The following is a 14,234-nucleotide window of genomic DNA, read 5'->3' on the forward strand; positions in this document are numbered from 1 at the left end:
AAAGCCGGATGACGACTGGTCAGCGTGGGGGGTCTGGAGTTGGTGAGTCAATCTGCAACCATGCAAAGACTGGTCCAGGCAAAATTCGTTAATGGGTACTAAATCTCTGGAGGAAATTTTAAAGAGGAAGAGGATATTTGCATGGTCTTAAAAGTATCTCCCCACAGGGAAAAAACTATATAGCAGAAAAATCTAACAAAATCTTAACTGCGTGATGGGTTTATCACCACCAAGGGGCTGATGGATATTGTATGCCTGTGGATATGACACCCTGAGAAGGACACAATATAGCTATACACACACATTCCAAGAGGAAGGAACACATCATCTCAATCTATCAGAAGGAAACATCAGACCAAACCAAAGAAGTCTTCTACTGAAAAAGCAAGGGACACTGTATTCGCCAAACACATCAATGTTCTTCCAACATGCCAATGTCACAACAAAGGAAGGATGAGAAACTATTCTAGATTAAAAGAGATTAAAGAAGACATGACAATAAATGCAACATGTGATCCTGGACTGGATTCTGTACTGGAGGGAAGAAAATACTGTAAGAGACGCTCCTGGGTCAACTGCTAAAATCTGAATAAAGAGGGTATGATTAAGCATGAGTAGTGTAAGTAAGAATTTAGGGGTAAATGCTCTTGGTACATGCAGCTTATTCTTAGATGGGTGAGGAAAAATCTGTGCGTGTGTGTACACATGTGGAGAGGGAGGGGGATGTATATAATAGGAGCCAAAATATTTACGTGAATCTGATTAAAGGTATACAGGTGCTTTTTGTACCGTTCTTGCAACCCTTGTATAAGACTGAAATTTTTTAAGTTTGAAATTATTTGAAACATTATTTAAAAAGAAAACTTTTAAAAGAATGCACATGTAATATGATTCCATATATATAGTATTTTAAAACAGGCAAAGCTGATTTACGCTTTCAGAGCCTCACTGTCTAACATGGTAGCCCCTAGCCACAGAGGGCTATTCAAACTCAAATTAATGTAAATTACATAAAATGAAGAATTCGGTTCTTTTGTTGCACCAGCCACGTTTTGAGTGCTCATGAGCCACATGTGGCTGGGGCTACCGTATTGAGGAGTGCACATCTGGAACATTCTGTCACTGTGGAAAGTTCTGCATAGCACTGTGGGGGGGATGAGGGGTGGTGACCCCTGGGGAGGGAGTGATGGGGGAGCCCCAAGGGGGTTTATCTGGGTGCTGCTGTGAGCGTGCAGTTTCGAACAATCCACTGAGTTGCACCCCTCGGTTTGGGAGCTTTACTGAATACCTGTGACATACCTCAGTAAGATTTACATAAAGAAGTCAACTGAAATGGACTTTAAAGTTACAAAAAGCCCTCCTATCCCAACTACAGATAACAGTGATTTAAAGGATGTTTTTGCTGGGACCCAGAAATAAAACAGCCGCCAGTTATAAATGGCAGACACAGTACCTGCCATGCATAAATTGTCACAATTGACCCTCAGGCCAGCCAGTGTGGTGGGGTAGAGACGGTGCTCCTCTCGTTACGGAAGAGGCAGCTGAGGAGCAGTGACTGCTGCCGCCTCCCAGCCTGCGCTGACAGCACAGTGACATCACGAATGCCAGCACCTGTGCTCAGGTCACACGCTGCAATAACCTAAGAATCCACTCACCGCCTCACCAACTGTTTCAGCACATCAGAATTCAAAAACAATTTTTGTCTCACATTACTTTAGCAGCTTTGACACAAAATCTTTAAGTCTGAAAGAAAAAAATCAAAAGGAAAACATCTGCTGAATATATATATATTCAAAAATATATATATTCAAAAATATATATTAAAAATATATATATTCAAAAATATATATTAAAAATATATATATTCAAAAAATATATTAAAAATATATATTTAATTAATTAATTAATTTATTTTTGAGACAGAGTCTCACTCTGTCACCCAGGCTGGAGTGCAGTGACACAATCTCAGCTCACTGCAACCTCTTGACTCCCTGGGTTCAAGCGATTCTCATACCTCAGCCTCCCAAGTAGCCGGGATTACAGGCGTGCACTACCACGCCCAGCTAGTTTTTTGTATTTTTAGTAGAGACAGGGTTTTGCCATGTTGGCCAGGCTGGTCTTGAACTTGTGAGCTCAAGCAATCCACACACCTCGGCCTCCCAAAGTGTTGGGATTACAGGCGTGAGCCACTGCACCTGGCCCATCTGCTGAATATATTATTTTCACTAATAAAAATCCTCTTTTCTTGGAAGTGTCTACTATACATATTTAAATACATCTCAATTAAATTTGCTTCAGAGGAACAAATTCTTCTTCATACGTTATATATACTATGTTCACTTCCCAACAGACTCCACCAGTGTTGGGAAGAAACGCAGGTATCTGCAACTCTGAAGGCTGCGTGCAGAGGGCATGCCGCAGGTGGGTTCTCAATGAGCCGCTCCACATGGGATGCGAGGCTTCTGGCCAAGAGCACGTCTATTAACAGCACTTTTGGGGACGTCTAACAGACTCTCCCACGTCCACCAGTTTTTCTGCATTCTTTTCTCATGAAAAAAGAGTGAAAAGCAGAAAGAGAGAGGGAGAGTTGGAAGGATGAGAGGATGGAAGGATGGAGGGAAAGAGGGAGGGAGGGAGGGGAAATGAAGACCAACACTCCTGGAAGCAGAAGCAGACCCAGCCCCTCCCCTCCCCTCCCCATGACCAGGGCACTCAGAGGCGCTCACTCGACCTCACAAACTTTTCACCATGGCTTCCGGCCTCCACTCCCTTCTGTGAGTCACCCATGTAAATAAAAGATGACCAGTTTTATGACAAGGAAGACTTGAAGCAATGCATACAGGACAAATGTATGAAGAGAAGCTCAAGGAGGTTGCGTAACAAGCTCTGTACCTGGCTGCCGGGAAGAAATGCATTAAAGACAAGGATAATGAGACCACTTTATTTAGACTGGAACAAACTGGTTCTTCTCCCCAAAAATCTCATCATTTAGGCTGAACTTTTTTGGTTTGGGAATGGAAGGCAGGGCAATTCAGAGAAATGGAGAAATGATTATATAGGAAAATGTTTAAGGCAAATAACCATAATTTCACATACACAAGAAAAATGTCCCAAGTGGCCTGAGACAGGCTAGGAAGACACAGAAGAGAGTAAGGAGGCGCCGAGACACGCCACAACAGGTGTTCTATGGACCGAGTTAGCAGGAATGCAACGACCAGAGTCCAGGCTAAACAGGACCTGGTTGCCAGGAATTCCCTACAAAACAGGGATGTTTTTCCAGGGGCCACCCCAGGACCACCAACACCAGTACACTCTGAGAAGACAGGCCGAGGAGGGGTCTCCGGAAGGCCATCTTCCTTGTATACCTTCCAGGGGCCATTTGCACGCACTGAGGGTCATCTGCGCAGTATAATTCTGTATTTAAAACATGTGGTGGTGGTTGATTTTTTTTTTTTTTTTAAGTGAACTTGCTGTTTGTGTGAGGAAAGCTCTCCTGACAGAAGAGCACTGGAGGTTCAGGGCAAGGGCTGACTTATGGCTCCCAACTGCCGAGGCCTTTAGATGGGCAGATGCCCAGGCCAACTGAGAGAGCTGACGGTCCCCATGGGCCACTGTGCTGGGACTGCCTATGTCCATTCTCCTCTAATGGCACAGCGGGGAGCAGCGGCATCTTCAGGGGAGAGTCAGGCACAGCGCTGAGAAGCAGCTCTAGGCTCCCCCAAGTGCCTTTTCTCCCAGCTGCTGAGATTCTGGCTAAAATCAGTGGCATCCAGCAGGTGGGGGTGAAAGAGCCATGGTGAATTGCAGGCTTTATGTCTCCCTTCCAGCTCTTCCTCTGACACTGAAAAGGGAGGCTGCTTCTGTCCCTCACCGTACCATTTCTGAGTGATGTCAACTCCCACTTCCATCCGTTCCCCTTGTGGAGCTTCCTGCTGCAAAACCAGCAGAGGTCTGATTCCCACAGCAGGTGTGCCTCAGCCTCCAGAGCACAGTCCACCACCTGGGGTGTGGCTCCAGAGCCACTCTGACCGCCAGATCTTCTCTCCGAGGTTTTCTTTTCTTTTTTTTCTTTTTGTCAGATTTCCTCTACTTCATCTTCTGCCTCTTCTACTCAACTTTCTACTTTAGCTTTTATTTTCCAAGACTTTTTGTTTTCTACATATTCTTTTTCTTAAAATTTGTACTCTGTTCTTATTTTGTTCATACACTATACTCTCTGCTCTCTCTTTAGGGATGTGATGTTCTCTCTCTCTTTTTTTTTTTGAGACAGAGTTTCGCTCTTGTTCTCCAGGCTGGAGTGCAATGGCGCGATCTCGGCTCACTGCAACCTCCACTTCACGGGTTCAAGCGGTCCTCCTGCCCCAGCCTCCCGAGCAGCTGGGAGTACAGGTGCTCATCACTAAGCCTGGCTAATTTTTTGTATTTTTAGTAGAGACGGGGTTTTACCATGTTGGCCAGGCAGGTCTCAAACTCCTGACCTCAGGTGATCCACCTGCCTCGGCCTCCCAAAGTGCTGGGATTACAGGCGTGAGCCACTGTGGCCGATGTTCTCTCTCTGAAACCCTTTGTGTCATTCATGATCTCTGCCTTTCCGGATATCATCAGGGGCTGACCTCTCAGGAAGGAGCTGTACCCACCTGTGAGGGGCACCCACAGGGTCCTGGTCTCCCACTGATTTCCTCATCCAGAAGGCTTTTGGGGTCCAGCTGCGGAAGCCAGGCAGCAGCTGTGAAACCTGCATACACCCGCCTGCGGGGTGGGATCCCCACAGCACCCGACTAACCCCAGGAAGGGGCCCAAGCGGCAGCACAGTGGCACGGGCTCCAAACCATGCTGTAACGTCGGCCACGCCGTAAAGTCGGCCACACCGTAACATCGGCCAGCGGCACCACTCTGGCGCCAATGACATTTCTTTCTGACCCTACCAAATGTTCACAATGCCCCCACCTGAGACTGGGGTAAGACAGGCCTCCTAGAAAAATCTCTGTTCTATTTTTAGATTGCATCTGGGCACTCAGTCTGAATAATGAGTTAATTTGGGGGGAAAAATAAAGTTTTAAAATTACATATTTTGATGTCTACTATGCCCGGACATCAAACGACTGAGCAAAGCTTCTACACAGCCAATTAAGAGAATGAGGATGGCTCACGCCTGTAATCCCAGCACTTTGGGAGGCCGAGGCGGGCGGATCACGAGGTCAGGAGATCAAGACCATTCTGGCTAACACGGTGAAACCCCGTCTCTACTAAAAATACAAAAAAATTATCTGGGCGTGGTGGTGGGCACCTGTAGTCCCAGCTACTCGGGAGGCTGAGGCAGGAGAATGGCGTGAACCCGGGAGGCGGAGCTTGCAGTGAGCTGAGATGATGCCACTGCACTCCAGCCTGGGCGACAGAGCAAGACTCCGTCTCAAAAAAGAAAAGAGAGAGAATGAGGAGAACGCTTTCTATTTAGGGGGAGAAAAACAATTAAAAAGGTGGTCAAACTAATTTCCCTGGAGATCTGTGATAAATACAAAGACATTTATTTCTCTATTGTGAATTAAGTTCTACCAAGAAGACAGTATAAAATCTAAATGTTAAAATCTATACTAACTTATGGGCCGGGGGAGGTGGCTCATGCCTGTAATTCCAGAACTTTGGGAGGCTGAGGTGGGTGGATCACCTGAGGTCAGGAGTTCTAGACCAGCCTGACCAACATGGAGAAACCCCATCTCTACTAAAAACACAAAATTAGTTGGGTGTGATGGTGCATGCCTGTAATCCTAGCTACTCGGGAGGCTGAGAAGAGAATTGCTTGAACCTGGAAGGTGGAGATTATAGTGAGCTGAGATCGCGCCATTGTACTCCAGCCTAGGCAACAAGAGTGAGACTCCATCTCAAAAAAAAAAAAACAACCTATACTAACTTATAAAAGCAAGCATAACTATGTTAAGAAATGTATTTTTTAAAAAGAAAGAAAGAGAAAGCAATGTCCACAACCTCATCGCACTAAATGAGTGTCTGTTCTTTCGGGACAGCTCCCTGTGTGCTGGGAGGTGCGAGCCATCAGCAATGAGGCTAAGGAAAGGCGCCCACCTCTCTAGCCTCAACTTCCTCCTCTAGCAACGAAGCAGCACTCCAGCAAGACGGAAGAGCTATAACTCAGCGGCGCCCTCGCTCCCCACACAGGAGGGGCTGTGTCTGCTTGGGAAAGCCTCCTGATCACCACGGAGGGGGCCCGAGCACAGGCCTACAGCTCAGAACACAAAGCCATGGAGACCACAATGGCCTCACACCTCTCGAGAGCAGCCTCAAGGTGGAAGACACAGACACATGTGATGCCTGCAAAGTCCCAAGGGGAAAGTGGTTTCCAACTAAAATCTCCACACTGGATAAAGCACCAGTCACAGACACACATGGAATAAAGGCACTGATCTCAAAAAACTCTCTCATATACCCCCCGTTCCAGCCACCACTGGAGGACACGCGCTACCAAGCCAAACTAAAAAGCCAAGAAAAAGAAAAATGAACGGCTCGGAAAAGCAGGGAGCCAGTCCCAGAAAGGGAGAGGGGATCTCTGCACTTGAAAAGCCATCTCAGAATGAGTGCAGCACAGGACAAATGAGGAACCAACGTGGAAGAGAGGAGGGGAACGATGGAAGGGACAGCGCCAAGGAAAACCAGATCGAGACTACCCGATGCGTGTCCGGTACGAGCTTCATAACGTGGCCACAATATCTGGGGACAAATTACTGACAGCTACAAAGAAAAGCTAATAAAAAGCAAGGCAATTATCAACTCCAGAGAAAGCAGAAGTTTATATAAGTGTAGTTCTCAACTACAAGGCTGCTGTCACAGTTACGCAGTCATAGTATTATCAACACCAAATGCTGACTGCACCATAGCTGAAAGGATGGATTTTAACCATTCTAATCAGGATGACGTGGAGCCGGGCGCGGTGGCTCACGCCTGTAATCCCAGCACTTTGGGAGGCCGAGACGGGCGGATCACTTGAGGTCAAGAGTTCAAGACCAGCCTGGCCAACATGGCGAAATCCCATCTCTACTAAAAATACAAAAAAATTAGCTGGGCGTAATGGCTACTCAGGAGCCTGAGGCAGGAGAATCTCTTGAACCCAGGAGGCAGAGGCTATAGTGAGTGAAATCACGCCACTGCACTCCAGCCTGGGTGGCAGAGCGAGACTCCATCCTAAAAAATATATCAAAATAAAAATAAAAAGGATGATGTGGGAGAAAGGAAGAGAGTTTGGAAGTATATGTGAGAGAGATGGGTGACAGAGAGAAAGAGGTAATTATGTAAAAGAGTTAAAATTTCAATTTCATAGATGTGATCTAAAGCCAAAAAAGAAAAGAAAGAAATTAGCAATATAAACCTGTGACTTAAGACACATGAAGGCAGATGCTGGAAAAATAATTTTACAAGTTTACAATAGTTACCTGACCAAGTGTAATCAGCGGGGCCAGGGCTGGGCTTGGTTTTGGTTGGAGGCCCTATAGAACTGTTTGACTTTTTAAACCTATTACCATAAAATTATCTTGTAATAAAAATACAAGTAAAACTAGTTTTTAAAAACAACGAAAACCAAAACAAACCACAGGACTGAATCTTTGAGTCTCAGGACAAGAGGGATGTGAAGATGTGGACTCAGTGGCTGAGTCACTGGGGAGCTGCCCTCCCAGCCGAGAAGGCAGAGGGGGCCCCTGAGAGCAGGAGAGGGAGCTGCTTCAGGCCTCTGCCCCACACGCTCTCTCAGCTCAACTCCTGCAAGTCGTAGTGATGGAAGCCTCTTCCTCAAGCCCTATTTCCTTTGTGAGTGTCCTGGGGCCCTTCAGGGGTCAGCACGGCACAGAGAAGACCAGAGTTGAGAAAGAATGTGGGGACAGAGGGCCCCAGGCCCCACACGAGACATTTCAGGGTGGTAAGGACAGAGGACCCTGAGCCCCACGTGAGCCCCAGGGAGAACAGGCATTTTAGGGAGGGGGTCTTGGGCGGTAGAGACAGAGGACCCCGGGGCCCACGTGAGCCCCAGGGAGCACAGGCATTTTAGCGAGGGGGTCTCAGACGGGGAGAAGTTGAGTCAATGTCAAATAAATATCAAAAGACACAGTGGCTTCGGCTGACAGCAGACCATGACAACTGCAACAATGAGAGCTGGGATCCACCGGCTGCTGGGGCTGGAAGACGGTGATGTGGGCAAATCAGTCTGTGCTGCGGCAGCTCAAAGTGGGGACTCGCTACCTACATGGCTTCTTGGGACGGCCTGGACTTGGGAGCTCTGAAAGGAGTCTTTTAACAATTAAACGTGGTTTCCATAAAATATATCAGAAGCCGGTTACCTGTGCACGTAATGAAGCTGATGGATGGAGTCAATGGCCAGCACCATTTCACCAATGTAGAACCTCGCCATATCTTCCGGAAGCTTGTCTTCAAATTTGCTGAGCAGGGTCAGTAAATCACCACCCACATAGTAATCCATGACTAAGTACTACAAATTGGAAAGAGAAGGGGAGAGAATACCACATTTAGTCACCACTAAACCTGACAGTTACAGGCCAGCCTTCCATGGCGAGGTTCTCAGGCTCCAGGTCTGGCTCGTGGCATCTCAGCTGCTCTTCTGTCACCCAAGACCCTCCTTCTGGAACGTGCGCCCCGATGCGTCCACGACGCCGCCATCTTCAGGGGTGCATATGGCAGAGAGTGGACTTCAGTAAGTGATGTATTTAATCAATGGGAGGAATGATGAAAGGGCTTGAGGTTGGAGAGGGCGCTCTAAAAGCTAGTGACCCAAAGCAGAAGCACAGTTAATAGCCCATCAATCCTATGGGTTTAAAAATAATTCTCCAGGCCCTCATGTTATGTGAGGACGACACCAGACCAGAGAAGGGAGGCGAAGTATCTAACATCACACATGGTATCAGCAGTTCTTATTGGAAAGATTATATCATAAAAGAGCCGAAAGATAATTACTTATAGGTTCACTCCAACAGAAACCTCAGAAAAGCTCCTACTTAAGTAGAAATTGGAGTAATGGGAGAAAAAACATCTGCTAACAGGGCTGAGCCCGTCACTTCCCCGCGAGTTCCCTCGCCACCGGGCCAGCCGTGTGCTGGGAGTGGGCGACCCCGAGGTGAGCCTGCGTAGAGCTCTGCCTGAGGACAGCCTGTCTCTTGCAGCACTCAGAAAGCTCAGGCCACAAAGCCCACAGTCTGTGGAGGCCCCAGTGGGGAGATCTCACAGGTCAGAGAGGCCCAGGACAGGCAAGACCATCAAGCCAGAGTCAGGGTGGCAGCCAACACCTCCATCTCTGGGGCCGCTGTGCCTCAGCGACTGCTGGGGAAGCACATGGCCTGAACCTCACAGGAGCCGCCTTCCTTGGTGCAAATTTCCTGTGAAGAGATGGATGCTGTGGTCTGGACAGCTAGCTTTTAACCAACCCACACAGGGAGTAAACGCCCTGTTTATCAGCCGGGGCAGGGACCCTGTAATATTTATGGAGAACCTAATCATATCAGCTGCTGTCACCATGAAGGCCCACGCTCGGGCCCAGGCTGTGAGACACAGGCCAGTGCTGTCCTGTTCACGCTCCCACCTGCCCCTGCCTCTGGCACCAAGACCCCATCGACACGGGAGGCTTGGGGATGGGCCCAGGGTCTCCCAGCAAGCAAGGACAGAGCAAAGACCTGGGCCCAACAGTCAGACTCCACACCCATCACATTCAACCAGACTGCGGTGTCTCCAAAGGAAGGGAAGCACCACACCGGTGGGCTTGTCTGAGGAAGGGAGCGGCCCAGCTAATCAGAGGAAATGACAGAAGCCTTCATTTTAGGTCCCTGCTCTCAACAGAATCTTTACCAGCAAACTCTCATCCCTTCCAAGCCTCTCCACAGCTGTCCCACCCTGTGGAGTCTTCCTCAAGCCTCCCTGCCACCGCCAAGGGCAGCCTCAGCCTCCCCGCCCTGGCTCAGGCACTGCCTGTCCTTCCCTGCCGAGTTTTTCAATTTGTTCATTTGCTCGTGCACCCTCACCGTGGCCCTGTCAGCCCCTCTGGCAACAGGGGTGCTGGCATGCACAAGACAGCAAGGTCCCTGGCTCAGCAGAGCTCACACTGGGGGCGGGAGAGACCGTGGCCAGCATGGAGAGCAGGCAGTGGTGAGCGCCAGCTGACCACAGGCCGCCTGGTGAGGTGCCCAGGCCAGAGGTTGCCAAGCAGAGGCCTGAGGGGAGCCGCGGTCGTGCTCCAGATGAAGGGGTGCGTGCAAAGCGGCTAGGAGGAAAGTGGCAGCGGCACCCTGGAGCCTGCCAAAAGGGGAGGGCCGGCCACAGTGGGGGCTGCAGCCCCACACTCAGAGCAGTGAGTGGGTGATGTTCCCCAGCTACGTTCAGAAGCCCAGGCACCGAGGTGCCACTGCGTGTGGAGGGCAATGGAGAGGGGGCGGTGGATGCACACTGCAGACATTCCAGAGGGAGAGGCCCCGGCAGCTGACGGACACACACGGGGCCAGGGGAGATGCGGTGAACGAACGGCCAGGCCCTCAGGCCCCTAAAGAAGGCCGTGGGGTTGAGTCAAGCCCTTACTAGCTGAGCCCCAGCCGCGTCCACGACTGCCGAGAACTCTAAGAGGAGCAGCTTCCTACAGCAGCACTGGGTCTGATCAACGGTCTCCTGGAACATGGTCTCTGAGGAAAGCGAACGCGGGAGCTCGTGAGGCAGACGGCGGAGGCCCACTCCAGAATGAGAACCAGACCTAGTCTGTCCTGTCACAGAACGCGGGGTGCTGAGTTAAGCCAGTAAGTTTTAGTTAGCAGTCAAACAGGTTTAATTTTGATAAAACTCTGTGAGATAGCTCCAATAGAAACTGTAGCAGAACCCGCTCTGTGGGTGGTCAGAGGAACCCACGTTTCCATATCGCTATGAGAGGCACCTGACACCAGCCTGCACTCGGGCCAGCCTCACAACCATAGGAAGAGGAACTGGCCTAACCCTCAACGCCCCCGCTCAAGGCGGCAGGTGTGCACCGCAGAAGCCGGCCCCGCAGTCACGGGCCAGAAAGCTTCCAAGGCCTCGCCTTTGTTTTCTCATCCTTAATTTTCATGGTACGTCTACCTGGGCAACTCCAAAACCTCAAGAACATGGAATCTTCACAGGGGCTCCTAACTGACATGTGTTAACTTAGAATAAACCTGGCAACACCTAACATTTCAGATGGCAGCACGCTATGCTAATTTAAAAAAATATTAGAAACAAAACAAGCATCATCATCTTCCTTTGTACAGATCCCAGTTGCCTGTACTCCCTGGAAACTTCACTCAGTTCTTATCGAAAGTGGAAATGAACTGGAGACAGTCCACCGGGGTCCTGGGAGCAGGGACACTGAGCAGGAAGCGGGGGGGGGGGGGGTTTATGTGGAGGTGGCCCCAGAGCAGGGGATCCGGAACCTGCTCGCCAGGCTGGGGCTGGGTCTTGGTCACAGGTGCTGTCATCCATGTGGTCATTTTGGGCAAGTGACTTCGCCTCTCTCTGCCCCAGACACCCCCTTATGAAACAGTGGAATCACTGGGTCGTTGGGAAGACGGACGGGGACCCCTGTGGGCCTGAAATGTCCTAAGTGCTCAACAAACACCAGCTGCCCCCTCTGCTGGGCAAACACATATATATAAAGTCTACATAAGTACACCTTTTTCCCTAATCCTGGGTGTTCAAATCTCAGGGCTTTCTCTGATGCTTCAAGGGCTCCTTTAGGGTGAATGAAAGGATCCCACACTACTCCATCTGCTGTGAACCAATGGAGCGCACAACCCAGGAGCTTCAGGTGGACACACACGTTGGCTGCCAAGGAAAAGGAAGCCTCGGGTCCCTGCTCTGAGGCTTGGTGACCACAGCGACCACGCCCCTCTCGCCACCACTGCAGAAACAGTGCCATTGGGAATGAGTTGGGCTCAGACCTGCTTCTCTGAGGTCTGCCCGTGTCACGTCCACCCAGAGCTCCAGCAGTGGACACTTTTAGGTTCAGGCAAACCTAGAGAGTCACTCTAGGAATAAAAAGTCCTGAACAAGGCGGTCTGTGGGTCACTCAGCGGCCGAGACCAAGGGCTGGTTTCCCCTTCACTGCTAAGTCAGCTGCCTTAGAGTGCCGTGGAGGCGAACACGCTTGACAATGCACATGCATGTGCGTCAAGAGGCTGGTCCATGGGTCACTCAGCGGCCGAGACCAAGGGCTGGTTTCCCCTTCACTGCTAAGTCAGCTGCCTTAGAGTGCCGTGGAGGCGAACACGCTTGACAATGCACATGCATGTGCGTCACGAGGCTGGTCCATCTGTCCTGAAAGCAAGCCCTGTTTAAATCGGAAAAATACACAGGCAGCGTGGAGACTAAGAGTCACCTAAAACCTGTCAAAAGGGCCTGGGGCACCCCCTCCACCGCGGGAAGACAGGAGGACTGCAGGCCCGCGAGAGGCACTCCCGGACTCAGCCCTAGATGAGATGGAGGCAAAAACATCCACGTGGCTTAATCCCCACTGCGGTTCCTTATTCTCAATAATCCAAGATTGAAAGTGTTTCAAACTCCCAGCTGATTTAAATGTAATAAACCCAGCAAACAAACGAATCAGCTTCTCTAGTGATTAGAAAAAAACAAAGTCCTTACTTTCACATGTTTATTTTAAAGAAGTTCTACCTGACAATTACTGCATGAAAACAAGCCCCTCCGTTTTATCGAGTCCAATACACATTTTTTAAATGTCAGTTCCACATTGTCTGACTGAATCTTTAGTGACAGCATAAAGGAATAAAGCCGGAGCGAATGCCCTGACCGAGTCTCTGGCTGTGCGACCTACCAGGTGGTTCTCGTCCTGAAAGGCGTAGTGCAGCGCGGTGATCCACTGGCAGTCGCCGTTCACCAGCACATCGCGCTCCTCTCGGAAGCACGCGGTCTGCAAAGCAATGAGGGGTGTCAGTCTGTGTTCACTGGGAAGTAGGCCAGAGAGCGTACTGCCGGTCTCGGGGTCCCTCCTGGGACAGTGGCTCCAGCCACGGTGTCCCTGCCTTCCGGGCTCCTCCTCGTGCACCACCCCGAGGCTGCTGAGGCTGAGCCATCCCTCATCCCTTCCTCTCCCAAGCCCCGTGCAAGTGCCAAGGGCTGCTGAGGAGGCACTTGCACCCTGCTGTCCCACGGGCACCATTTCTGTGGCTGACACTTAGATTCACCCCACCCTTATGTGGATTCCTGACTGGGCTCCTCCCACCTGGCACCTCCTGACTTCTCTACCAGATCAACCTCTGCCAAGTATCGATGGCATGGGCAGCCCCACGTGTCTGCCCTCTCCGTCCTATACCCACTGTTGAGCTGCTGTGCAGCTGGCAGGAGAAGGCGCACACGTTTGCTGAAATCACAGTATAGTGATGACACAATTGTCACAGATTCCACTAGGGAGGCCTACAGCCAGCAGCACAGGGCAAGAGGCTGCCCTCTACCCTGCTACGTCTTCTAAAAGAGTTTTAATGCCCAGGTGGCATCTCCGTTTAAAAGTCACCAGGCCTGACCGAGCACGGTGGCTCACACCTGAGGTCAGGAGTTCAAGACCAGCCTGGCCAACATGATGAAACCCCGTCTCTACTAAAAACTAGAAAAACTAGCCAGGTGTGGTGGCAGGTGCCTGTAATCCCAGCTACATGGGAGGCTGAGGGGGGAGAACTGCTTGAGCCCAGGAAGCGGAGGTTGCGGTGAGCCAAAATTGCATCACCGTACTCCAGCCTGGACGACAGAGCCAGACTCCATCTCAAAAAGAAAAAAAAAATGGCTGGTCACGGTGGCCCACACCTGTAGTCCCAGCAGTTTGGGAGGCCGAGGTGGGTGGATCACGAGGTCAGGAGATCAAGACCATCCTGGCTAACACCATGAAACCCCGTCTCTATTAAAAATACAAAAAATTTAGCTGGGTGTGGTGGTGGGCACCTGTAGTCCCAGCTACTCGGGAGGCTGAGGCAGGAGAATGGCGTGAACCCAGGAGGCGGAGCTTGCAGTGAGCCGAGATCATGCCACTGCACTCCAGCCTGGGTGACAAAGCGAGACTCTGTCTCAAAAAAAAAAAAAAAAGTCAACAGGCCTTTGGCATAATTTTAACATGATTTCCTCTTTATTGAGCACAGAACAAGATTCAAACTGTCTTACATTTGAACTTGTCAAGCTTAACAAAAATATAAGTACATTATGGAGAGCTTGCTATGTGAGGCACG

The 14,234-nt window shown here is 50.1% G+C and overlaps 1 protein-coding gene across 5 annotated transcripts in view; it reads right to left on the minus strand.

Annotated features, from left to right (window-relative positions):
- Positions 1 to 14,234, minus strand: part of CDC42BPB (CDC42 binding protein kinase beta) — a 128,013-nt gene that overhangs the window by 61,640 nt on the left and 52,139 nt on the right. For all 5 annotated transcript variants that reach the window (XR_010109841.1, XM_034938206.3, XM_034938204.3 and 2 more), the window contains exons 4-5: positions 12,836 to 12,931; positions 8,340 to 8,488 (exon numbers count right to left, since the gene is read on the minus strand). Coding sequence is in view for 4 of the 5 variants with exons in the window: in XM_034938206.3 (XP_034794097.1) it covers positions 8,340 to 8,488; positions 12,836 to 12,931 (245 nt within the window). In the remaining variant the exon portion in view is untranslated. The remainder of the gene's footprint in view (positions 1 to 8,339; positions 8,489 to 12,835; positions 12,932 to 14,234) is intronic.

Source organism: Pan paniscus, chromosome 15 (genome assembly GCF_029289425.2).
Source record: "Pan paniscus chromosome 15, NHGRI_mPanPan1-v2.0_pri, whole genome shotgun sequence".
NCBI lineage: Eukaryota > Metazoa > Chordata > Mammalia > Primates > Hominidae > Pan > Pan paniscus.